The following is a 24,742-nucleotide window of genomic DNA, read 5'->3' as shown; positions in this document are numbered from 1 at the left end:
TCTTAAGATGACTGGAGTGTTAAAAGTCCAGATCCAAGAATAAATAAAAGAAGGGGCGAGGGAAGGAGGAAAAAAGACAGTGAATTACAAGAGGCTGATGATAACAAATAGCACCTTCATTGGTTGGTTGGTTGTCATTAGAATGTAGAAGGTAGTGTGTGAGCCAGCTGATACCTCTGTTCATACCATTCTGATAAGAATTAAACTTGTAAATGAAGTTAAGTTCCATCTCTTCCCTGTGTATTTGGCTTGTGGAATTGGCCTTAAACAACATGGTGAGTTGGAGATTGAGTGCCCGGGCACGTTAAAGTGTTCTCCAACAAGTTTCTGTGTGTTGCCTTTTTGGATATCTGACTTGTGTCCATTAATTCTTTTCTGTAGAAACTGCCCAATTTGGCCAATATACATTGCAGTGGGGCATTGCTGGCATTTGATGGCATAGATCACATTAGTGGATGTGCAGTTAAATGAGCCGCTGATGTGGTTAGGTCCAGTGATGAAATCACTTGTGTAGATGTGTGGACAGAGTTGGCACCCGGGCTGATTGCAGAGGTGGGCTCCTGGATGATTATTATGGAGGTGTGTTGCATGGTTACTGGAAAGAATTTGTTTGAGGTTAGGAGGTTGTCTGTAGGCAAGGATTGGTCTTTCCCCCAAGGCCTGTGAGAGTGAAGGGTCATTTTCCAGGATAGGTTGTAGATTGTGGATAATGCATTGGAGGGGTTTAAGTTGTGGGCTGTAGGTAATGACAGGTAGAATTCTGTTTTCTCTTTTTGGCCTGTCTTGAAGTAGTTCATATGTGGGTACTCTTTTGGCTCTGTCGATCTGTTTTTTCGCTTCTCCGGGTGGGTATTCAGTTTTAAGAATGCTCTGTATAGATCCTGTAGGTGTTTGTGTCTGTGGGATTAAAGCAAATCCGGTTGTATGTTAGGGCGTGGGCTGTATACAATAAAGTGAGAAATGTGTCTGGGATGGAAGCTAGAGTCTACTCTAGAGTGTTCTACTCTGGGACAGATTCTTGTTAAGGCTGGATGAAACTCTCAAATCTTCACGGAAAATTGAATGGAGTTTGCCCCTTCTGAAGCTTGAAAAGTTGAGCTAATTGTAGACTTTTTTTCACTCAGCTTTCTTCTTCCATCTTTGGTCTAGGATTATAAGAAGAATAACAAATGCCACTGTAGAGGGTATTTTTCTTTTCCAAATCTGCTGACATGCTAGAAAGCTCACAAGGCCTATTTTTGATAGATTTCCAGAGGTTTTGGTTATAAAGCAGAACATTTGGGTATTTTGATCTAAGCTGGAGTGGATTTTCTTAGGTTCACCAATGCCCTTCAATAATTTTAGTCTCCCTTGATTGTGCTTAATTAATAGCTGTACTCATATTGCATGTGCAATATCAAGATTAGGAGAAAGCAGATGTATGATTCTTTTTGACAATGACCATGTTATCTAATTATTTGGATAAACATAAGTATAACCTGCATTTAAAGAGTGAGTATATGTTATTATGCCCCTCTTCCTTCAGATCCTCTTTTTTACTGAAGTATTTAAAAATAAATGTACACGTTTTGATAGAACACAGTTGCCACCTTTGGTTAATATAAATGTTTCCTCTCTATATATCCATACAAATATGATAGTCTTTTCTTAAAATGACAGCACAGAAAAACTTTGAAATGTAAGTGATAATTGCATGGTAGATGCCTGCATGAAGATGGTATCTACTTATGAAGCATAGCAAGTTGTTATGGAAAATAGGGCCATTACATATATCTGTAAGAAATCACTTGCTACTACATGTAAAGTCTTACTGAGTCTAGTCTCCTTGATTTCATGTGCTAATTAACAAAGGTGCTTCAAGTTAATTTGTCCAGCATCTATTACATTGTGATTCTTCTCTTTTCAGGCTGAAGCAAGGCTTGCAGCGAAGCGAGCAGCACGAGCGGAGGCGCGGGAGATCCGAATGAAAGAACTTGAGAGGCAGCAGAAGGAGGTATGTTTAAAGTTTTCAATGGGTATTTGATCTTCTCTGCCTACCTCAGACTAGGCTCCAGGGTCCTGGAATTACTAGTTACTCTTCTGTTATGCTGAAATACTAATAGCCCTAATTGGGACTCTGATGAACAAATGGTACTGGTACTAAGATTGTGAATAAAAATGGTCTGAAAATACAGGGACTCTGCAGCAGCAATGTATCGAGCCAGTGTCATTCTAACCCGAGTGCACATGATTGATTTGTAGCTAGCCTTGGATATTTTTGTTGATAATAATTAACTCTGTTGCTTTCTCTAGCGATTGTTTAGGAAAACAATCTTGTAAGTATAAAGGAGACTCCTTTCTCTGGCATTTAGCTTTTGTGTAATTAGTATTCAGGGGCATTTGTTAATCATCCTTTTAATGAAGTAAACCAAGCTGTATGACTCTGGCATTGACCTTGTGTGGATTACACCTGTCTTTTTAAGAATGACTGTAATCTCAGAAGGTCACCATTGGCACAACTACTCACTGGAAAACTGAGCTCCTGAAAGTGTCCCTCACCTCCCATGATAAATTGTACCTCTTAACTACCAGCCAAGTCTTGCTAACACCTTAAAAGGGTTTTTCTCTGCTGCCAACCAAATAAAATTGTGCTTTAAGGATACGTTTAAAATAAGATCTGTAGTCTCAAATATGTTAACAGGTTTGCAGCACTACAGAGGCTTGTTCTATTCCTTTTGAATTTAATGAGCCAAGAGTTGTACTAAATATCAGCCTCCTCCCTCCCCCACTGAGTAACTGAGATCAATATGTGCATCTAGGGGGAATAAAAGATAGAGGACTGACATTAGGCCACTAATTCTAGAACAAACATCTGGATCAGTCATTAGAATTGGCAAGATAGTGCTGTCCAGAAAAGCATATGCACCTGGCATTTGCAGTAGATATACATGTCTAATGAAGCAGGCAAATGGTACTGTTGTAAGAATTGACTCATCTATCAAATACAAGAAGATGGGGGATGTTAGAGGTAAAACAAAGGAAGAATGGGAGACAACTGCTAGAGAGAGGTTATTAGCTGGTCGGTTGTTGCTTTTACTATTAGGCTGTGTCTACACTGGGCCACTTATTCCGGAAAATCAGCCGCTTTTCCGGAATAAGCTGCGTGCTGTCTACACTGGCCCTTGAATTTCCGGAAAAGCAACGACGCTCTACTGTACAAAATCAGCCGCTATTCCGGAAAAACTATTCTGCTCCCGCTCGGGCATAAGTCCTTATTCCGGAACACTGTTCCAGAAAAGGGCCAGTGTAGACGGCCCAGTAGTCTTTTCCGGAAAAAGCCCTGATCGCGAAAATGGCGATCGGGCTCTTTTCCAGAAAAGTTCGTCTACATTGGCCACAGACGCTTTTCTGGAAAAAGGGCTTTTCCGGAAAAGCAGCCTGCCAATGTAAACGCTCCTTTTCCGGAAAAACTGAAAACGGAATAGTATTCCGTTTTAAGCAGTTCCGGAGATTCATGCCAGTGTAGACACAGCCATCCAGTTGCTTCTTATGATTGAATGGAACTTGATTTTGCAGCGTCAGCCAAAGCCAAAAGGTTTGTGTGGCTGGCAGCGTATTTATATTGTCGAGCCCCCTGCAGTGCCTAAGTCATAAGTAATAGGATTTCCTAAAGAGCATTAAAGGATCCATGGTAAACACATATTTGCTATCTGACCAGAGAGTGTCATGCACATAGACTTTAAAGCAGCTGTTAATTATATTACTTTCTAATTTCATGGTAATTACAAGGCAGTTGATTACCTCTTCTCTGAGGGACTGAAAACTGATACTATCAAGTGCAAACTGGTTAATTGCAACTTAGACTTCAAATAGCTAAAAAAATACAGGTTCAAACATCTATCAGTCAAAAGCCATTTCCTTGTAGCTAATACAATTAAACGCAAACCTACTGAAATGAAACTTTTTGGAAAACTTTGTATTGCATATGAAGCCTCTAAAAGTCTTAAATCAAAATTTCTACAAGCTTAACTAAGCATCCACCTATGAGACACTTCGGAATTCTCAGTGGAATATAATGCATAACGCAGTGTGTATGTTTTATATATGTGTATTAAATTTTATTTCCCCAGTATTCAGCAAAACCTTTCAGCTATCGAATTCCCAGCCTCCATGAAGGAGCAGAACTGCACAGAGTTGCTACAGATGCAATTTTTCATTAACAAGCGTGTCTTACAGACATTAGAAGGTCATAAGGCATTGATATAGCATATATTAAGAAACCACCAGCCAGGTGATTTCTTGGCATTTAAACCTACTTTGGATAAGAACGATTAAGGGAAAGAAAAAAAAATTGATCTGTTTTCTGAGCTACGTGCCATAAAGAAAACAGTACAATTCGCACCAACTAAGAGTCAAAGCACTCATTTACATTAAAAGGTTTTGATGGAAGCATGTATAACATTTAAGAAGCAATAAGTGATTGTCTGTCCATTTTCTCGTGTTTAAAGTAGTGCGTCTGCTTCGAGAGATCTGCTTATGTAGCATAAATCAGCTGCAAAAGTATGTACAGTTTGAACCTCTGGTTCAGGACTCTGTAGTAGGCTGTTGCTGTACTAGAGCCCCATTGGCGGAGGTTGCCAGCAGCTTGGAGCTGGCTGGCGGGTCCAGTGGAGCAGGAGGGCCGCTGAAGCTCACTGAGCTAAAAGGATTGTGAGGGCCACTAGAGCTCATGGGGTGGCCCTGGAAGCTCTGGCATGGCTGGCGCAGCTGGTGGCACCCGGAGCTTGGGCAGGGCTGGGAGAGGAGCCTAGGTGTTTGGGAAGTAGGAATTTTGCATGTACAGTAAATGACTAACAGTTTAACTGATAAGCTAAGCTTTATACTGCAGAGCCTGCAATGTAATCGCTGAGATCTTTTAAGCTAGCTCCCAGGGAGCTGCCTCTGCCCCTTCACCCTCTTACTGCTGCCTCTGATATGGACTTGTGGGTGGGGGTGGGAGCCAGTACGTGTGGGGAGCCAGCTCCCAGGAAACTGCCTCCCCTCTCCTCTATGTAAACGTGTAACTGCTGAAATGCTTAATGATTATATGTTTTCCTAAATAATGTATTTTAACATGCTTAGTGTAGACCCAGTCTCAGACTTTTCTTGCACTGTGTTGGCATCATTCATACAAACTCTGCCCCTGGTTCTAGCATTACTGTCAGTCTACCTTCAGAGCATTGTACGCTTATGTTCCTTACTGGGAGAAATGGCTGAATCAATTCAGGCTCCTGTTTTTAATGAGTACAACAAAAATTTCTGTAACACACAAGGAATTCCTGAATTGCCTAAATTCCTAATGGGCCAGGCAAAATACCACTGCATGCTGCTCTGAAAACCAGCTGTAGCGCCCTGTTTGTCTGAACAGCTGTGAACTGGAGGTTAGCGGGGAAAGGCTTTGCATGCCACCTCCACCCCTAGCACAATCCTGCAGTTCCCATTGGCTGATTTTTGGCTAATGGGAGCTGCCTGTTTGAAGAACAGAGAGCAGGCTAAATGCCCCTCTTCCCTCGGGCTCACAGTTGTTCAGATAAACATGGCCCTGCAGCTGACTGCTTTGGGAAGGCAGACAACCTACTGGGCTGCTAGCCAGGAGTCACCTCAGGTAAGCGTTTTCCAGCTAGAGCCTACCTTTGGCACCACAGCCCTTTCCCCTCTCCCCTACCCCACGTAAGCCAAACCCTTTGCTCCCCCTTCTGCACCCCTGACTCCTCCCAGACCTTGCACCTCAATATCCTGGCCAAGGTCACAACCCAAACTCCTGCACCCAGACCCTTGCCCCAGGTTCCAACCCCCTTGCCCCAGGTTCCAACCCCCTCCTTCACCCAAACTCCCTCCTAGATCTCTCTCACTCCTGCACCCCAAACCCTTCCCCTAAGCTCTCTTTTGCACCAAAACTCCATGCCTAAACCCACTCTTCCTTTGTTAATATGGAAGAGTTTGGCCCTTGACCATTTACCAAATTCTTGGAGAGGCTCCCCATAAAAAATATTGCCTACCCCAGCCTTTAATCATAAAGATTATCAGGATGTATTTGAGAGAATATTTTTCTAAAGGTTTTTAATTAAGTTCTTATCTCTTATTTAAGAAATACAGTATTCTTCAGCAGTGATGTAAGATGTTACATTATTTCAAACAGCAATTTTGTGAATAATTGCTGCAGAATGATCAGATACGTTTTATGTAGTGGCACATTCTGGTTTCTCTGCTGACAAGACTTTAAATATGTTAAATACGTTTTGCTTTTTTCCAAAGTATACAATTAGATACTTCTGTTTAATTTGATTATACCGTCTGAAGTGAAAAGAAAATAGTAATCTAATCCCCCCACCCTCTCATATAAAATCTCTACATGTTGTGGGACACAGCGGACAGCTTTACATTTCAATAATTCACTTGCTTTTGACTCTCTATTGCCATTACGGTTAGAATGTAGTGTAACAGAAAATACCTTCATTGCTATTATTCTGTGGCTACAGGGCTGACTTTTCTCACTTTCACATACAAAGCCAAAGGAGGAGGAAAATGCATTTACAGGCTTTGGGGAAATATCGATATCAACTCTTTTTATAGTGTCTTTTCCTAGCTGTTCCTTCAAGATTTATTTTTGTAAATAAACTAAGCTAAGGAAGGTGACAGACTTGTGATTGTGATTAATTTCCTTTAATCTCCTGTTGAGTAAGAATTAGGACACTTTCTTCCCTTGCTTGGATTTAATGTCTGCAGGCCATGTGACCTGCTGACCCACATCTGACACTGGGGAACTAGGTTTCCGCGTGATAGCCATCTAAGGCTGGGAAGGTGATAAGCAGTGAGAGACCTACAAGGAAATGAACTCTTCTCTGCTTGGACTGGAGGGCAGGGAATTTTTAGCTGGAATTTGTTTTCCACTTATCTGTGGAAGAGAAACTGCTGTTCCTGTATGAATAGTGGCCTGTATCCAGTTTTGAGACTGCACAGCAGCTAAAAAGAGGTACTGTGATTCACAGCAGGTTTGCAGCGGAAGATGTGAAGATTATATTGCATTAATACTGTATCACCATAGACTTTCCATCTTGATGATAGTGCTTACCTTTTTTTCTGCCCCAGGATTTAATTATTACTTGATCATTTTTGGGTAGTAGCAAATGTACTATATATGTTAAGAAGTAAACTTATTTTAGGTGTTTCAATAATGAGGCTATTATTAAGACTATGGGCATTAAGTAGATGTTCTTCTACATTGAAATATTGCCATTACTAAAGAGTCCTGACTACTTACAGATCTATTGACAGAAGGAAAAATATTTTAAAACTATATAACTGCAATAGGATATCCCTATTTGTTTAAACATAATGGGTGGTTATTGATTATATTAATTGCTGTGGCCAAAATTTATTACTTTTGTTTATTCTTTCCCTTGAAGTTATTTTCTTACTATAGAAAGTATTTGCTTGGGGTTGCTGTAAAGCACCTAGAAAGCTTTAGACTGTGATAAACCTACTTGCTATTTTAAGGCTAAATTGAATTAATCTTAATTTATAAAGCATTCTCTTTCCACTATTTCATTAGAGATTCAGGAGCAATTTTTGGAGGGCTTAGTACTTAATGTTGGTGTGTTGAAGTACAGCTTTCAACAGAAGACTTTATTCTACTCTATTTTTATTTGGGACCTAGTTATATAATGACTGTCCATGTTGTCAGTGTGGAGGAGTTCCCACTAATGTTGAGGCATGAGGACTGTTTAGGGTCCACCATGTTTTGTTAATTCCCGATTGTATGTTTTGAAGCTTGCAAAGATTGTGGCCTTTGTTCTCAGTTAGAAATTGCCTGTTAATAGGAGTGGTTTGGAGACTAAACCTTTTTCTGTCAGACTAAGATGTAACAACTCTAATGCATGCATTTTCACTTCAAAAGAGAACTACTGCAACTCCTGCTATTTAATGGTTAATGAAAAATCCCAGTTTTTATAAAATGTAGCAGCTCGCTTTTTGACCCAGACTAATTGTTGACAGCACATTACATCATTACCCTCTGCTCACCACTCTTACACTGTTCCAGCACCCTGGATCCAAATCAAGGTCATTGGCCTCATCATCAATGCCATTAATAAACTGGCACTTGACACACATTAAGGACACACACTTTCTATTCCATGTGTGAATATTTTAGGACCCAGAGGCAAAATGTTCTATGTTCTGTCTCCAGACTTGGAAGATCTGTTGGACCTCAGGATAGATCATTTGTGAATGGTGTCATAGCTCAGTGGCAAGCTTGCCTTTTTCTCAGCAGCCCACCCACAATAAAAAGTTCTGAAGAATGAAGATGATGCCCCGTACAAGAAAATGAGACTGGTAAAGCAGGGAGCACTCTACTACCACATCAGTGGTTATTCTGGACTAAGGGTGTTAATAAACCCTACAGACTCAATGATTATTGTCCTTCCATGATCTGAGTATTCTTATAAACATCAGGGAGCTACGTGTTATCCATCTAGCCTGCTTGACTGTCTGTGCACATATTCTTGGGAAAAAGCTGTTAGTGTTAACAGCCAATATAGCAAATTCTTTATGTAGACACACAGGAGCAGGCTTATTCCTCCCAATAGTGCCAGAAGGTGAGTCTGCTTTGGAACTCTGGATCTCCATCTCCAGTCACCTCACCACTAACTTCCTACAAAAGTAGGTCCTTCTCTCCCTCCTGCTGGAAGGGTATAACAAGTGGGGTTCTGCAGGGGTCAGTTTTTGGACTGGTTCTGTTCAATAGCTTCATCAGTGATTTGAATAATGGCATACAGAGTGTGCTTATAAAGTTTGCAGATGATACCAACCTGGGAGGGGTGGCAAGTGCTTCGGAGGACAGGGTCATAGTTCAAAATGATCTGGACAAACTGGAGAAATGGTCTGAGGTAAATAGGATTAAATTTAATAAGGACAAATGTAAAGTGCTCCACTTAGGAAGGAACAATTAGTTTCGCACATACAGAATGGGAAGGGACTGCCTAGGAAGGAGTCCTCCAGAAAGAGACCTGGGGGGCATAGTGGACCACAAGCTAAATATGAGTCAACAGTGTGATGCTGTTGCAAAAAAAGCAAACATGATTCTGAGATGCATTAACAGGAGTGCTGTGAGCAAGACAGGAGAAGTCACTCTTCTGCTCTGCTCTGCATTGCTTAGGCTTCAATTGGAGTATTGTGTCCAGTTCTGGGCACCCTATTTCAAGAAAGATGTGGAGAAGGTCCATAGAAGAGCAACAAGAATGATTAAAGGTCTAGAGAACATGACCTATGAAGGAAGACTGAAAGAATTAGGCTTGTTTAGTTTGAAAAGGAGAAGACAGAGGGGATATGATAGCAGTTTTCAGGTATCTAAAAGAGTGTCACAAAGAGGAGGGAGAAAAATTGTTCTCCTTGGCCTCTGCTGATAGGAACAGGAAGCAATGGGCTTAAACTACAGCAAGGGAGATTTAGGGTTAGACATTAGGAAATATGTCCTAACTGTCAGGCTGGTTAAACACTGGAATAAGTTGCCAAGAGAGACTGTGGAATCCCCATCTCTGGAGATATTTACGAGAAGGTTAGATAAACATCTGTCGGGGTGATCTAGATGGTGCTTGGTCCTGCTGTGGGGGCAAGGGACTGGATGGACTTGATGACCTCTTGGGGTTCCTTCCAGTTCTAGTATTCTATGATCCTATGAATGGTCACTACATCAAGACATGGGCCATCTTCCAGCTGTAGGAAATACTGAGCATGCCATCAGTTCTACTCCCACTGCTGGGTCTTTGGACACTTTTCTGCTATTGGGGATGAACTCCCTATGTTTGCCTTGGCTCTGATACTATTACTTCCTAGAGTCATATTCAGGGCCAAGCAAGAGCATACTTGCCTCATACCAACAACCCCAGTGTGGCCTCAGCAATGTTGGTTCTTGACCCTATTAGCATTTTTAGTTGGGCCTCTTCTACTACTCCATTGTATTCAGACATCATTTCTCAGGGCCATGACAGTCTGCTCCATGTTAAGCTGCAGGCCCTTCACTTGACAGCATGGATGCTTCATGGCTAACACTACTAGAAAAGACTTGCTTGAAAATGTTCAGGAGATGCTTCTGATCAGCAGAGAGCCTTAAACTAGGCAAAATTACCTGGCAAAATGGAAGCGCTCTCTTAATCTGGTTTCAGCAGAGATGTCTCCCTGCAGGACCAGCTTCCATTAACAGGATTTTGGCACTTCCAATAGCAATAGCTTGACAGTTCCATTAAAATATATTTGTGATTGTAGCATTCCATTCTGCAGTAAGTATTAATTTTTTTTTCCAACTCCATAACTGAGATTTCTAAAATGGTTGAACAGATTATTTCTTTCGGTACAAGAACCCCATGGGATCTCAAAATTAACAATGCCACCCTTTCAACTTCTTATGACTTGTTGCCTACTTTACTTCTCTCTGAAAGCAGCATTTCTGATGCAATAACCTCAGCAAAGAGTGGGTATATAGGGAACCTTGGTTTCACAACTTCCTTACGTGGCTTTTCTATAATGATAAACTTTATCTCTGCCCTCACAAAATTCTTAACAAAGGTCATTTTCTGTTTCTCCAGTAATCATGCAATTTATTTGCCAGTGTTTTTCCAGAAACCTCATGTGTATACAGATGAGCAGAAGCATCATTTAATGGATGTGAGAAGAGCATTGGCCTTTACTTGGACTGCTCCAGACCCTTTACACAGTTATTTTTTTGTGATTGTTGACAGCATAGAAAGCAAACGTATTTACATGTTGGATTGCCGTCTGGATTTTTGCTTGCATTTGTTTGTGCAGATAGCTAGCTAATGTCATGCTACCCTAAAGTATTCACTAAGTTGATCACAGCACAAGCGGCTTCAGCTTTCCTAGCACAAGTACCTATTCAAGACATTTGTAAAACAGAATTATGGTCACATGATTTTGCTGCCTATTTCCCATCAGTCCAAGAACAATGCTAGTTCTTTGAACATTCATTCAGACAGAGTGCAAACCTGCCTCAATGTTAACCTGCTTGTGTGTCACCTATGATGGAACAGACATATGAGGTCATGTGAAGAAAAAACATCGCCTAACTTTTTTATAACTGGCCTTGGAGATGTTACACATGTCCATTCCACAGCCTGCATTCCTTGCCTCCCTCTTGGAGTCTTTGTGGTAAGAAGAAACTGAAGAAGATTGAGGATGGGTCTGCCCTCCTAAACCTGCAGGCACTGCTGCACGGTGGCAGGCACTGGAGTCACTCTGATGGGTACCATTGAGGGGGAAAAAGTTCCCAACAGTGCACAAGGCGCATACTTGCCTACAATGGAATGGACATGGGTTTTGGAAAGTAGATAAAACTACTGTTTTCCACTTCTGTTAAACACTGACATTAATACTTAAAGTGCTTCCTCTTCACAGCTTACCTTTTCTGCCTAATTCATTCTGAAGTTCTAATGCTGACATAGGAATTACTTCCGGAGCAAATGACTGGCATTAATACAGTATCACAATGTCACACAAATATGCAAGTTGGCTGGTTATCTGTATGGGGAAGCTGGTTTTAGACCTAGGTCCTAATTATCCCCTCTGCATCTGTGTTCAGATTCATATTTCTGTGACATTTAACACAGGCTGCGTCTAGACTGGCATGATTTTGCACAAATACTTTTAACTGAAAAGTTTTTCCATTAAAAGTATTTGCGTAAGAGAGCGTCTATACTGGCATGTGCCTTTGCACAAAAGATTTGCTTTTGCGCAAAAGCATCAGTGCCAGTGTAGATGCTCCCTTGCGCAAGAAAGCTCTGATGGCCATTTTAGCCATCGGGCTTTCTTGCGCGAGAAATTAACTTGGCTGTATACACTGGCCCTCTTGCGCAAGAATACTTGCGCAAGAGGGCTTATCCCTGAGCAGGAGCGTCGGAGTATTTGCGCAAGAACCACTGATTTTGTACAGTAAAAAGTCAGTGTTCTTGCGCAAATACTCACGGCCAGTGTAGACAGGTGGCAAGATTTTGCACAAAAGCAGCCGCTTTTGTGCAAAATCTTGCCAGTCTAGATGCACCCAGAGTCTGCAACTATTCTTCACCATTATCCTAAGGTGAAACTTTGCACAAGGATGGCCTAAAGAATTGCTGAGGAGGTCATGGGTCTCTGAGTATCCCACAATTCACTGATTTGGGGGACTGAGTAGTTGTCCATTCCACAGATGAACCAGCATGCCCAGCTCTCCACTGAATGATGAAGAGGAAATTCAGAGTTGAATCTAATTTGTATTTTGTATTTTGGTTTCCTCCCCATACAAGAGCATGTGTCCCCTAATTTCAGAAATGATAGGAATTATTCAATATCAATTTTTTTTGGAGATTCACAGATATTAGGTAAACCATGGAGAATTGGAAGCTTCTATAGGTGACCAGCATTGTACATTCTCCTCCACATATAAAAGAGAATGCATACATTTTCCATTCCTCCATGGTTTAGTGTTTTTCCTACTGTGTTTGTTCAGTGCACAATTGCTTGTACTAATACCAATTTAAAAGGAAACCTGTTCCATTCTCTACACTTTTCTGTCTTTCAATACAAACACTAGCATTACTCTAAAAACTAAAGGACATTTCTTATAGTCAGTTAACTAATTGGAGAAGAGAGGCCTGTGTGGTGATTTTTTAATTTTTTTTTTAAATTATTGGTGTACTATTCAAACTAACAGATTTGTTAGTACAGGTTGAACCTCTCTGGTCCGGCAACATCCGTGGTCTGGCTGGACCAGTGAGCCCTGGAAGAGAGAGCCCCAGAAGACCAGCGGCAGGGAGTGGAGCCATGAGTCCAGCAGTTGAGGCTGCCCAGAGAGCAGGTAGCCTCGTGGCCTGGGGATAGGGGAGCTCTGTGGAGCTCTCCAAAGCCAGGGGTTAGCAGAGGCCAGCTGGCTACGGAGCCCTGGCACTGGCCACAAAGCTCTGGCGATCTGCTGTCAGACCCCAGGACAGCCGAGAGTCCATCAGCAGAGGGGCTGGAGTTGACCTCCCCATGTCCATCAAACTCACTCCTTCAGGACCAGTCAGGTGTCAAACCAGGGAGGTCCAACCTGTAGTAGCAGCTCTTGCAGTCATTACTGGCTGCAGATGTGCACTTTCAGTCTGGTCATTGGAGCTCTATTAACAATTATAGTTAAAAGCTGGACAGAGGAACACATTTGGAAGCATGTGGGTATACGACAGACTTGTGAGCAGTAACATTAGTCCTGGCCAACAGTTGACACATTTTCAGTGGAGTGGATAACATTGAAATTATACTTGATAATGCAATTCTATTAGCTATCAAAATGTTATTGCTGCTCCTTAACTTAGCACAACCCAGAAACAAAGTGGAGTCTTACTAAAGGATGGCAGATTAATCTGTAGCTAATGCTATTAAACTCACTTCATTTTGTTAGAATAGAATAGAGGCATAATTGTCCTCCGGGATAGATATTTGGGAGGGAGAGTGGAAGAGAGAATCACTGCAAAGCCAATTAGAGGTTGAACCTCTCTAGTCCAGCACATTCTGATCTGGCAACATCCGTGGTGCAGCATGATTTAATTAGCTGGACGTCCACTTATCATGGGTGTGACCAAGTTTCCCACAATCCCATAAAGTTTGTTTACAGCCACCAGTCCTGGCTCTGTGTTCTGTGCTGTTATTTAGCTCTAACTTACCCCTAAATATCTTCTAAGAGCCCAGTAAGCAGTGGAAGTGCTGGTCATGCTGCTAAACAATATTGACATGGTCTGGCAAATTCTTTAGTTCAGAACCAGTCAGGGCCTCTCGTGCTATGCTAGAGAGGTTCAACCTGTATCATCATCCCATCTTTGAATTAAAAGAATATTGCCACAGACTCAGTGTAAAGCTTAAGAAATGTTTTTTCAAGTTAGGGTGCAACTATATCTGTTTCTGTATTATAGCATCAAATGGGTCTAAAATCAGGAAATGTATAATTTATATAAGCTCAATATGAAGGAGGCTGGAGCGTGAAAGCAGGGAAGTTTTTAATTTTACAAAGAGTTCCTGGATTATGGCTTATTTCTGTACACACACTTTGCTGTATATACTACATAAACAACTTTTTCCCTTTACAATAGGTCCTAAAATCGTATTGTGATTTATTAATTTATTCATACAGGTGTTTTTTTCTTTCCCAATTTCTTTCCTCTTCCCCTTTTTCCTGTAGATCTATCAGGTCCAAAAGGTAGGGTTTGTCTGATCTCATGAATTATGGTTTGCATGCATTTCTTTTTCACATCAGGGGCCTTTATACCATTTCAGAAATAAAACCCTCATGAATGCATGATACGCAGCAGGATTTTTCTGTGTGTAACTATCCCTAATTATTGTGTGTCTTCGTACCCTAACTGTCCTCCTTTCCCTGCAGCTCTGAGAATTCTGCTGGTAGTTAAGAACATAATGTGCAGAGTCAAAACAATTCAAAACAACCTCTTTTCCCTGTCAAATGCTCTCTTTTTTAGCTTTCAGTATCTCTAGCTCACATCTGATGATTACAAGTTATTCACTCCCATTGATTTTCATGTAAACTATCCATGCAGTCAGTGAAAGATTAATTTGGCAAATCAGGCATAATAGGAAACTGTTTGGTGGCTTTTTTGTGTCATAAACTGTATAGTAGTTTGTGGAATTAATGCAAAATTAATATTTTAATATGCTTATAATGGTAGTTATTGATGATCAGCAAGTCTTCGTGTTATGTCAAAATCTCAAGATGTACAGCACTTGAACTACATGAACCATATAATACCTAAACAGAAATATTTAAAAAAACTTACTTACCATGGTGTCTTGGGGAAAGAAGGAAGCCCAAGATTATATAAACCTACAGCCATGCAGCTTCTTTAATAAATGGTCCGAGACTGTTACCTTTGAACCATAATTGGCTTCTGAAAATCAAACGCTAGTTTGCTTTGATCTATCGCTCCAGTATCCTTTGTTGCATGTTTCACTGGCTGACTACATTGTGTAGAGATTTGAAGGTGCTGTTATATTTTGAAAAATGAATATGTAAAATCACTTTCTTATTGAAATAAGCTGCTATCCATTCAGAGCAATAGCTTTATTACTTCTGTAACAAAAAAATAAATTTGAATTTTGTTATCTTTGGTGAACCAACTCTTTTGGAATAGCAAGTTGAATTCCGTTTCTGCCAGCATGTCAACAAATTCATTAACTAAGTCCCAGTTACAGGATCAGATTTAACCCTTAGTTACAGTATATATGTAATCCCTATTAGAAGCATTCTGATTGTTCAAACAGACCAAGCTAAAATTTGGCCCTAAAAATAATTACTATATAACCAGGAAGTACCTAGATTAACTTTCAGATCCCATCTTTATACTGTTTGAAAAGCTGCCAATTAGTATTCAATCTGATAGCTTCAAGTGGGAAGGAAAGTCTCAAAGGAGAACTGCAAAATTTTGAGAAATATTGAAATATTTTATGGATGTCCTTTGTCCTTCTTCACAAGACTGAATTCAGAAGCCTGACAGATTTGCCCCAAATCCCTAAATGGCCTCCTCAGGAATTAAATTCACAACCCTGGATTTATTACATTTTTAGTTCAGTACTAATGATGAGATGGATAAAGCTTGTAACTGTGGTAGGGATGTAAGTGATTAGTTAACTATCCAATAAGCAAATAGTCAACTAGTTACTCAACTAGTGCCCCCCCCCCCAGCTGCCTCTATTAGAAAGTCGGTTTCCCCCAGCACTGTCTCCGTGGGGAGAAGGGGGAGGGGCACAGCAGAGAACTAGTGGTGCTTCCCCTTTTGAAATGTAGCAAAAGCAGGGCTCTTGTACATTTCAAAAGCAGGGTGCGCGGGGCCAAAAGGGGGCTGCTTGAGTCTCCTGCTGGCCATGTTCTCCACGGCGCTTCTGCCTTTGACATGTAGCAAGATCCGGCAGGATAGTCAATGCAAATTACATCAACTTTTTGATTAGTTGGTCTAAATTTAACATCCTTAAACTGTGGTCAATTGCTGATGAAACAATAGAAATGAAGTAAAGCCAACCTTAAAGTACAGGCAGTCCCCGACTTACGTCGGATCCGCACTTACGAACGGGGCTTTCTTGCCCCGGAACTCACAGGCAGCGGTCAGCCACCTCGAACTCCGGGGTGAGAAAAGCTGCTCCCGGTGCCCCTGGTCTGCTGGGGTCCGTCTCCAGCAGACCAGGGGCATCGGGAGCAAAGCCGCAGCCCCGGTGGGTTTGTTCGCGGTGCCCCTGGTCTGCTGGAGACGGTCCCCAGCAGACCAGGGGCACCGCGAGCAAAGCCGCAGCAGCGGCGGGTTCCCCCGCTTCTGAGGCTTTGCCAGAGCATTTTTTGCCAGAGCAAAGCCTCAGAAGCGCGGGACCCCGCCACGGCTGCGGGTTTGCTCGCGGTGCCCCTGGTCTGCTGGGGACTGTCTCCAGCAGACCAGGGGCACCGGGAGCAAAGCGGGTCCCGTGCCAGAGCAAAGCCTCAGAGGCGAGGCACCCCGCTGCTGCGGCTTTGCTCCCCGTGTCCCTGGTCTGCTGGGGGGGGGGGCGCAGCTAGTGTGCCCCCCCCCAGCAGACCAGGCTTTTGTTGTGGACCCTGGGGCAGAGCAGCTAGGGCGCTGCCGGTTGGTCCCGCAGCGCCGCTCTGGGCACTACTGGACCAACCCGGCAGCACCCCAGCTGCTCTGCCCCAGGCGTCCTGATTCAGCCGCTGCTGGTCAGTTTCAGCAGCGGCTGAATCAGGACGCCTGGGGCAGAGCAGCTGGGGTGCTGCTGGGTTGGTCCAGTAGTGCCGAGGAGCGGCGCTACTGGAGCAACCCAGCAGCACCCCAGCTGCTCTGCCCCAGGCGTCCCCAAGTCAGCCGTTGCTGAAACTGACCAGCGCTGACTGCAGGAAGCCCGAGGCACAGTTGCTCTGCCCCGGGCTTCCTGGAATCAGCGGCTGATCAGTTTCAGCAGCAGCTGACTTGGGGTTCTTAAGTTGAATCTGTATGTAAGTCAGAACTGTCAGTCAGTTTCAGCAGCGGCTGAATCTGGACGCCAGTTCCGACTTACATACAGATTCAACTTAAGAACAAACCTACAGTCCCTATCTTGTACGTAACCCGGGGACTGCCTGTACACTTTGGACTTTTACTGCTTTCTGGTTAAGCAATTTATGAGCATAGCAAGATGTTTCTGTGTTCTAGAAGCATGGCTACATAGTGCTTTAAACATATAAAGCGCTAAGTAAATACTCATATTTTTAATTATTGTTAATCTTTTATTTAAATGTCAGGGACAGCTTTTGGAAGCTAGTATTCTAATATTTTATATACTTGCGTAAGACAGAAGTAAGCATCCATCCACCCATTCTCATTTGTTTTTACAAGTCAATGATATCTATCAAGTTAATCATTCATTCAGTTTTGCATGCAGTAATATTTTACATTGTGTCATAACTGTCATAAAGTTTAATTTGTACTATTTTGGGTTAAACAGACTTTCATACATATCCAAAATGGAGTTTTTAAAATAGTGTATATATAGAAAAAAACCTGAAATGGTTAGTTTTCTGAACTCTAAAGCGCTTGTCTGATCTAGTCTCAAAATCAGTAAGGGTACTCCAAAATCGTTATTCAAAGAAAATATGAACCAAGAAATCGAAGACTTTCTTCTAGCAATGCATATGTGATGTTTGGTACTGAATAGGGGTGTTTTTTCCACACCTTGCCCTTCACTTTTTGTAGTATTACACACCCTAAATTGTACTTGGTATAGGCCTTGATGGTAGACTATAGAGTTCAGTAAACTAACCATTTCAGTTTTGTCTTCCCATATATGCATGGTTTTAAAAAGTCCATTTTCGGTGTTTATGAAAGTCTCCTTAACCCAAAATAGTATGACTTAAACTTTTTGAAAGTTATGATAAAATTTAAAAAAATTACTGCAATGTGTAACCTCTTACCATTCATGATATAGTACCACTTTCATGATGATGGAAGTCTTGGAAAAGGTATTCACAATTTTGAAAAGGACCTTTTAAGAATAGTTAATTTTGATAAGAGTGTATGGAGATTAACTCTATTTTAATCAATTTGTCCTCCTTCCAAGTGTATAAATTCGTGGTTTAATGGAATGTTTCATCCTGAAAGTGTTATGTTCAGATCCTTTATAACAGGTCTTGACTAAACCGTGTCAGGAACCTAAGGCTCATTGCACCCTGTCTTCTTTTCCCAGTTTTGTTTGCATTTCTGAAAACATACAGGCCTTAAATACCTTAGCTTATGATTGTAAGATTTAAAAACAAACCACAACAAACACTTTTCTTCTTTATAAGGAGGCTTGTTTCAGGCATGCGCTGCTTTTCACATTAGCACCAAGGAGTGTCACACTCTCTAGTTTCCAGCTTTGCACTGGCATGTTTGTCTAATCCTTGAACGTGTGTGTTTCAGTGTGAGAGATGGACTTTGCAGCTAAGCAGAAAAATGGCAATGCATGTCTCAAAGTTCACTGCTTATCGTTCTCATCTAAATTCTCTTTTCCCTTTTCTGTCTATAGAAATATTATGGTCTGGATACAAAGTGGGGTGACATCGAGCAGTGGATGGTAGGCCTTGACCAACAAAGCTAAAAATAATTTTAACATTGAAATTTTGTACAGCTTACAATTTAAGATTCCGTGGGACAGTTATATAGCTATATTTGAAGACTTAGTTTCAGTCTTCTGAAGACTGTTTTGAATTCTGTATCCGAAGTATTGCTTACACTTGTGTTTGTTTTTAGTGAGTTTTAATGGTCTGATATATAGGATGTGATTACAGAAACCATCCTGCTTTACAAAGTTCTAATCCCAAAACAGGTTGGAATTAAAACACTATTTGCTGGCATTAGCATTAGGATGTACCTTGGTCTGAATTTTATGACAGTTTGAGTTCTCTCAATGTCTGTTGTTTGAATACATTCTTAAACTGTAGATGGTTGGTATCCAGAGACTTCCAGGCATGTTTGCATTGACCCTGTAATCCTACTCAACAGTACCTTTATACCATATAGTTAAAAGGGCAAACACCAGCATGTGCCTCCTTATGTTACTCTATTGATGTTTCCGCTCCTATCAGTCCTGAAATCTAATTTTCTAGCTTTTGCAATGGAGTGAGCCATCAAACTTAGATTAGCCTCTGAAGAATATCCAATTGTCCAGAGGTCAAATCATAAAGATTGAAAATGTTGTTAAAAATGGGCTTCCTGAGTTAAAGCCACACTAAAAAACTTCCTAAAGACCTGGAAAACTGTTATTGTTTTTTCTTCTAAATAACTAAAACAGTTTCTAAAACAGACCAGATTTGGTTTGATGTATTTTTCAGTTTCTTAAAAGAAATTCTTTGATTCTTAGTTTGACATCGTTTATATTTTAGGGACTGGAGGCAGGGCTGGTCTTTTTGGGTACCACTGACCTCATAACATGAGTTAATTTGGAATTTGTTGGCTTACTTCTTGACATAGTGATCCCTTTCCCTGTCCCCCCAGCCCCCCCCCCCCCCCACATGCTTTCTTGGCTTATACTCCTGCCATTTTCAAGGTGATTTACCACCTAGACAGGGTGAACTGCCTCATTGAGTTTAAGACCAGAAGGGACCACCAGGTCTGATTGCCTGTGCATCACAGGCCACTAAATTCTTCCCAGCTACCCATGTATTGAGTCTAATGACCTAGATTTGACTATAGTATTGTGTGTGACAGGCAGAGGATAGAAGGGTCTAAGGTGCAGCAGTGCCCAAGGCTTTGGCAAATGTGGGGAATTGATTTAATGTAGTTATAGCCAGAGGATCTTAACAGGTAACCACTACCCTTTGCTACAGTGATGCCATGGTTTCTGCCTGTCTGACCCGGTGAAAACTATTTAATCACACTGAAAACGGTGATCAGTATGAGCATGTGAGCAAGATCCACCTGCCAAAACTGATCACATTCCCTTGATAACTCACAAGTCAGCCTCTGTAACTTCAAACCGTGCATGCTCTCTGCAGAGAGTATGAGCTCGCCGTCTCTAATGCTTCCCAAAACCAGAGCTAACCACGCAATATTTAAGCTTGCTTGAAACCCAGTGTATTTAAACAACTCCCCTCTGGAAAATATAGTTGTACAACACATTTATTTGGAATTCCACTTTGTAGCCATTGCTAAATAGTGTTAAAACAATTTTGTTGAAACTTAGTGCATCCTACTACATTGTTCAGTGTTCCCACACAAGGCAATGTATAATATTGTACAGTGATTAGAAGCAGGATATAGATTTGTTTAGCTTGTCAGCAAAGGCCAGGTGTTTCAGTGAAACTCACCTTAAAAGGTGGGTTGCCTTCTCATTTTTTACAGGGTAGAGAATGCTAGAGAAATTGAATAAGACTGTTTGTGAGGCGGAAATAGACTAGGAAAGCTTTCATTTAAAAAGGACTGTAGCTACAGGCTCTCAGGCCCACTAGAGTAGTAAATTCAAGGGTCTTAAATCAATGTGTTTGCACTGTAAATATCTAGATAATCATGAGGCAGAAGCTTCTGATGGTGAAAGCCACACTTTTGAGTGCTTCTGAGTGCTCTGTGTGAACTTGTCTTTCACCAACAGAAATTGGTCCAACTAAAAGATACTACCTCACCTACCTTGTCACTCTCCTATCCTGGGATCAGTATTGCTACAGCTATACTAGGTACAAATAAAGAAAACAATGCATTTAATTTGCCATTGTATTTTAGAAATGGGCAGTCATGAAGAATGGGCTGGGATGAAGGAAAGAGGCAGGTGAAGAGAAATAGCAGGTTGTGATTTTTTCCCCCTCAGTTGCCATTGTGCATCATCTGTCATCAGAGTAAGCCTTGCTAAATCCAGCTTCCTTCTCAACACTGCTGAGGTTTCATATTTTTCGTACTAAAGGCTTTGTTTTATTATTCCTGTCCTTTCAACATTTCACTCTTCCTTTCTCTGCTGCTTCGGTAGGAAGACAGTGAGCGTTATTCTCGTAGATCCAGAAGAAATGCCTCGGTTAGTATTTTCGTTATTCTTTACACACTTTTACATAAGTAACTTCCAGCATTCTGTGCATTGGCAGTGTCTCTTTCTCAAAACAAATGTAACTTACTGTTCATTTGGTGCAACACCTCACGCATCTCTGCAAAGACTTCTGGGGGAGTTTTTGCAAGTTGTCAGCATAAAGAAAATTCAACTTTTGCATAAGTGAACAGTGACCTTTTTTGTTTTACATGAGCCAGACTTGGCACAAAGAGGAGTTGTGCAAGCTCCTAACCTGTTCAGCCTGTAGTGGAATGTGTTAAGTTTCTCTGGACTGTTTGCATGCAATACAATATTTGAGATGGCTCTGTTATATTTACTCTTGTGTATGTCATCTAACACAAATGAAACATATGTAATGGGCAAGTAAAGCTTCTTCTCCCTCTGGTTTCTGTCTCATTGATTCTCTCTCTGCTTGTTTCATTGCTTATTAACTATATTCTTTTAATTGTTTCTTGTCTCCTACACTTTCTCTTCAATAGGCTTCAGATGAAGATGAGCGCATGTCAGTGGGGAGCCGTGGAAGCCTGAGGGTTAGTAACTTGTACAATTAAGTGTATGAATGCATTGATGTTGCTGTTCTCCCACATCTTCCAAAAAGTTGCTCTGCCTCCTTTCCAGAGAGAGCTCTGATAATTGCTGTCTTCCAAATCTCCCAGTTTTCTACAGCGTAGCCTTATTCTGAAGGCCTACGTTGAAGCCAACAGTTCCTTCATCCAAATAGAACTGTAGAGCGGTGTCAGTCTTAGTCATTAAATTGTAAATATTAATATAAATAAAGCATACAATTTTGTGAATATATTTTTTTCTGATATACTCTAGTAATTATCGGGGAAGGTATTTACTGAAGATGATGTTGTACAGAATTTCCTCTTAAATGGTTTCAGCATTAGTGAGCATATGGCGCAATCTGAGAAATGAAGCAGCATTCACTTGGTTGGTGTTTGGGACTTGAGGGGTCAAAATTTAGAAAACACATCCAGTTTAGTATTACTGTGAACCAGTGTTAATACTGTTTTTAGCTGATCTTTCTAAATAGCCTGGAGATCCAGGTGACTTTTTTTTTCTCCCAAAGCTGCCATTATTAAGATGTTTGGAGTCTGTCTCCTCCCCAAAATGAGGCTGGGCACTAAGGAAGGATCACATATGCATGTGTATTGAGCACAGGGGCTCATAATCACTTAGGCCTAATCTAGAAGAGGTAAATTTACCATCTTCCTAGTACAGCTGAAAAACGCTTGCGTACAAAAGAGCTCCAACCAGTGTACCTATAGGCACACTGAACTGCTTCCTTCTGTACCATTACACTGTTTTAATTCCTCCGTGGACCAAATTTATCTCATAAATAGTGCACGTGGTTGAGACCATCCTGCTACTGTCCTGCAGTGCGCTTGTTGTCTTTTGAAAACTCTTAAAATTCTACAAGGAGTCCGGTGGCACTTTGAAGACTAACAAAGTTATTAAGACATTAGGACATAAACATTCGTGAGAGAAAACTCACTTCCTCGGATGCATGAAAAGAAAAGAAAGGGATGCAGAGATGGGAGTGTGACAGTGCTAATTAAATCAGAGTGGATGTGTTTGATCTAACAGTGATGAGAGAGTGAGAATACCTGAAAGAGAAATTACCTATTATTCTGGAGCCTAGGAGAGAGGTGCTCAGAGGGTAATGAAATTGAGATGGTCTAGAAGAGTTTGGAACATGAATTAGCATGGCCACAGTGGGCACATAGAATTGTTTGTGTATGAACATTTCTGTTTGTCTGATTCCATTAACAGTAATTGTTTTCTGATCCAGACCGTTTTAATGCAAAAGCTTCAGGGGATAGCCGAGTTAGTCTGTAACAGGAAAAACGTAAACAACAAACAGTCTAGTAGCACCTTAAACACTAACAAAACATATAGATGGTATCATGAGCTTTTGTGGGCACGATCCACTTCTTCAGATGACCGGAGTGTTGGAAGTCTAGATCCAAGAATAAATAAGGGGAGAAGGTTGGGGGCGGGGGGGAAGGGGCTATGGAGGGGAAGAAGAAAAGAGACAGAGTGAGCTCAGTTTTAATAGTTATAAATAGCATGAGTTTCTCTTTAAGACTGAGATTATTCAATCCAGATTAAAATTATATATTTTAAAATATGGTCCATGTGCCTAGTCCTAGCTTTTACCATTTACCATTTGCAGGGAGGTCTCATGCAGCTCTCAGAAGATGTTATAATTAACTAGCCAGCTAAGGCCATGTCTACATTGTGAAGTTATTTTGAAATAACTCCCCTTATTTTGAAATAACAAGGCCAGTGTCCACGCTACCAAGCCTGTTTCAAAATAATGGGCTTGTTGGTTCTAAATAACAATTCCTGCTTGTGAAGAGGAACAGGCTTATTTCAAAATACAGGCAGTCCCCGGGTTACGTACAAGATAGGGACTGTAGGTTTGTTCTTAAGTTGAATTTGTATGCAAGTCGGAACTGGTACATATTGTAGGGGAAACTCTAGCCAAACATTTCTCCAGAGCTCAGTTTTATTCTCCCACACCTCCCTTCCCTCAGTCCTTTATTCTCAAGCTGAGGTGTCTGCTGAGAAAAGCCGCTCTACGTCTCCCTGGTCTGCTGGGCGGGGGCGCTAGCTTCGTGTCTCCCTGGTCTGCTGGGGGGAAGCAGCTAGTGCGGGGTTGCCTCACCCCGTTTGTAAGTAGGGATCCGATGTAAGTCGGATCCATGTAACCCGGGGACTGCCTGTACTTATTTCAGGAGTAATTTAGAAATAACTTATTTTGAAATAACCTGGTAGTGTAGACATATACCATGAGTTCCCCCCCCCTCCCCCCCTAGAGGAATATCTCCAGAGGAACTGTTGAATAGAATGGTCTTATCTTCCCCTAAATAGTTTATATATAAATAGGGAAACAAATGAAAGAGTGATTGCTAATTTTTAATTTCTACTTTCTGGTGGACATACAGTACATCTTGTACTATGAATAGCTCATTTCTTTTTTGTGGCATCTATATACTACTAATGGTATGACAATGGTTTTACTGTAACATACCCGCCTCCTGGAATTTGGGATTCATTTAATTTACCCAAATAGTATAATTAGAATGTATTCGATACCTTTATGATCTTGCATTCTTAATTTCACTAGCAAGAAAGCAATAATTGTTTGGGCTTTATCAATGATGAGGAAAAGGTTAAGAAAAATAAACATTAAAATGGATTTAAGATTTTAGTTGAATTAAATTTCAATAGCATTGTGCCTGGAACTGACTTAAGAAAAAAAAATGCTTTAGTTCCTAGAGCACTTAAGTTTACAGTTTAGTTTGTTCTGGGCAATTTTCAATTAAAATGCTTATTCAGCCCTGACTGTAAGTGTATTTTCTTGACCTGCAAGGACATTGACTGAAATATCATTTCCAAATAGAGTTGCCAGTTTTGGTTGGATGTGTTCCTGGAGATTTCATCACATAATCTTTAATTAAAGATTAAGTTTTAGTTCCTGGAGACTTTGGCCAATCCTGCAGTGTTGTCAACCTGTCTCTCAAATCCAGATGAATAAGACTCCCTATTAGACCTTGGTATAATGTGCATCTCATAAAACAGGCTGCATTTTCTCACCCCAAAGAACATCTGATTTCTAATCTCTCCAGTGTAAAGAAGCATCCCTCATATCCAAAAG

General features: G+C 41.1%; 1 protein-coding gene across 50 annotated transcripts in view; it reads left to right on the top strand.

The window, feature by feature from the left end:
* Window positions 1–24,742, top strand: part of LRRFIP1 (LRR binding FLII interacting protein 1) — a 164,043-nt gene that overhangs the window by 76,753 nt on the left and 62,548 nt on the right. For 24 of the 50 annotated variants that reach the window (XM_075934016.1, XM_075934015.1, XM_075934017.1 and 21 more), the window contains 5 exons: window positions 1,907–1,993; window positions 14,216–14,233; window positions 18,571–18,618; window positions 21,001–21,045; window positions 21,555–21,605. In XM_075934016.1, the coding sequence (XP_075790131.1) occupies window positions 1,907–1,993; window positions 14,216–14,233; window positions 18,571–18,618; window positions 21,001–21,045; window positions 21,555–21,605 (249 nt within the window). The remainder of the gene's footprint in view (window positions 1–1,906; window positions 1,994–14,215; window positions 14,234–18,570; window positions 18,619–21,000; window positions 21,046–21,554; window positions 21,606–24,742) is intronic. The other 26 variants (XM_075934019.1, XM_075934020.1, XM_075933995.1 and 23 more) reach the window with 3 other exon arrangements.

Source organism: Pelodiscus sinensis, chromosome 7, assembly GCF_049634645.1.
Source record: "Pelodiscus sinensis isolate JC-2024 chromosome 7, ASM4963464v1, whole genome shotgun sequence".
Classification (NCBI taxonomy): domain Eukaryota; kingdom Metazoa; phylum Chordata; order Testudines; family Trionychidae; genus Pelodiscus; species Pelodiscus sinensis.
This window is presented reverse-complemented; position numbering and strand designations above follow the sequence as displayed.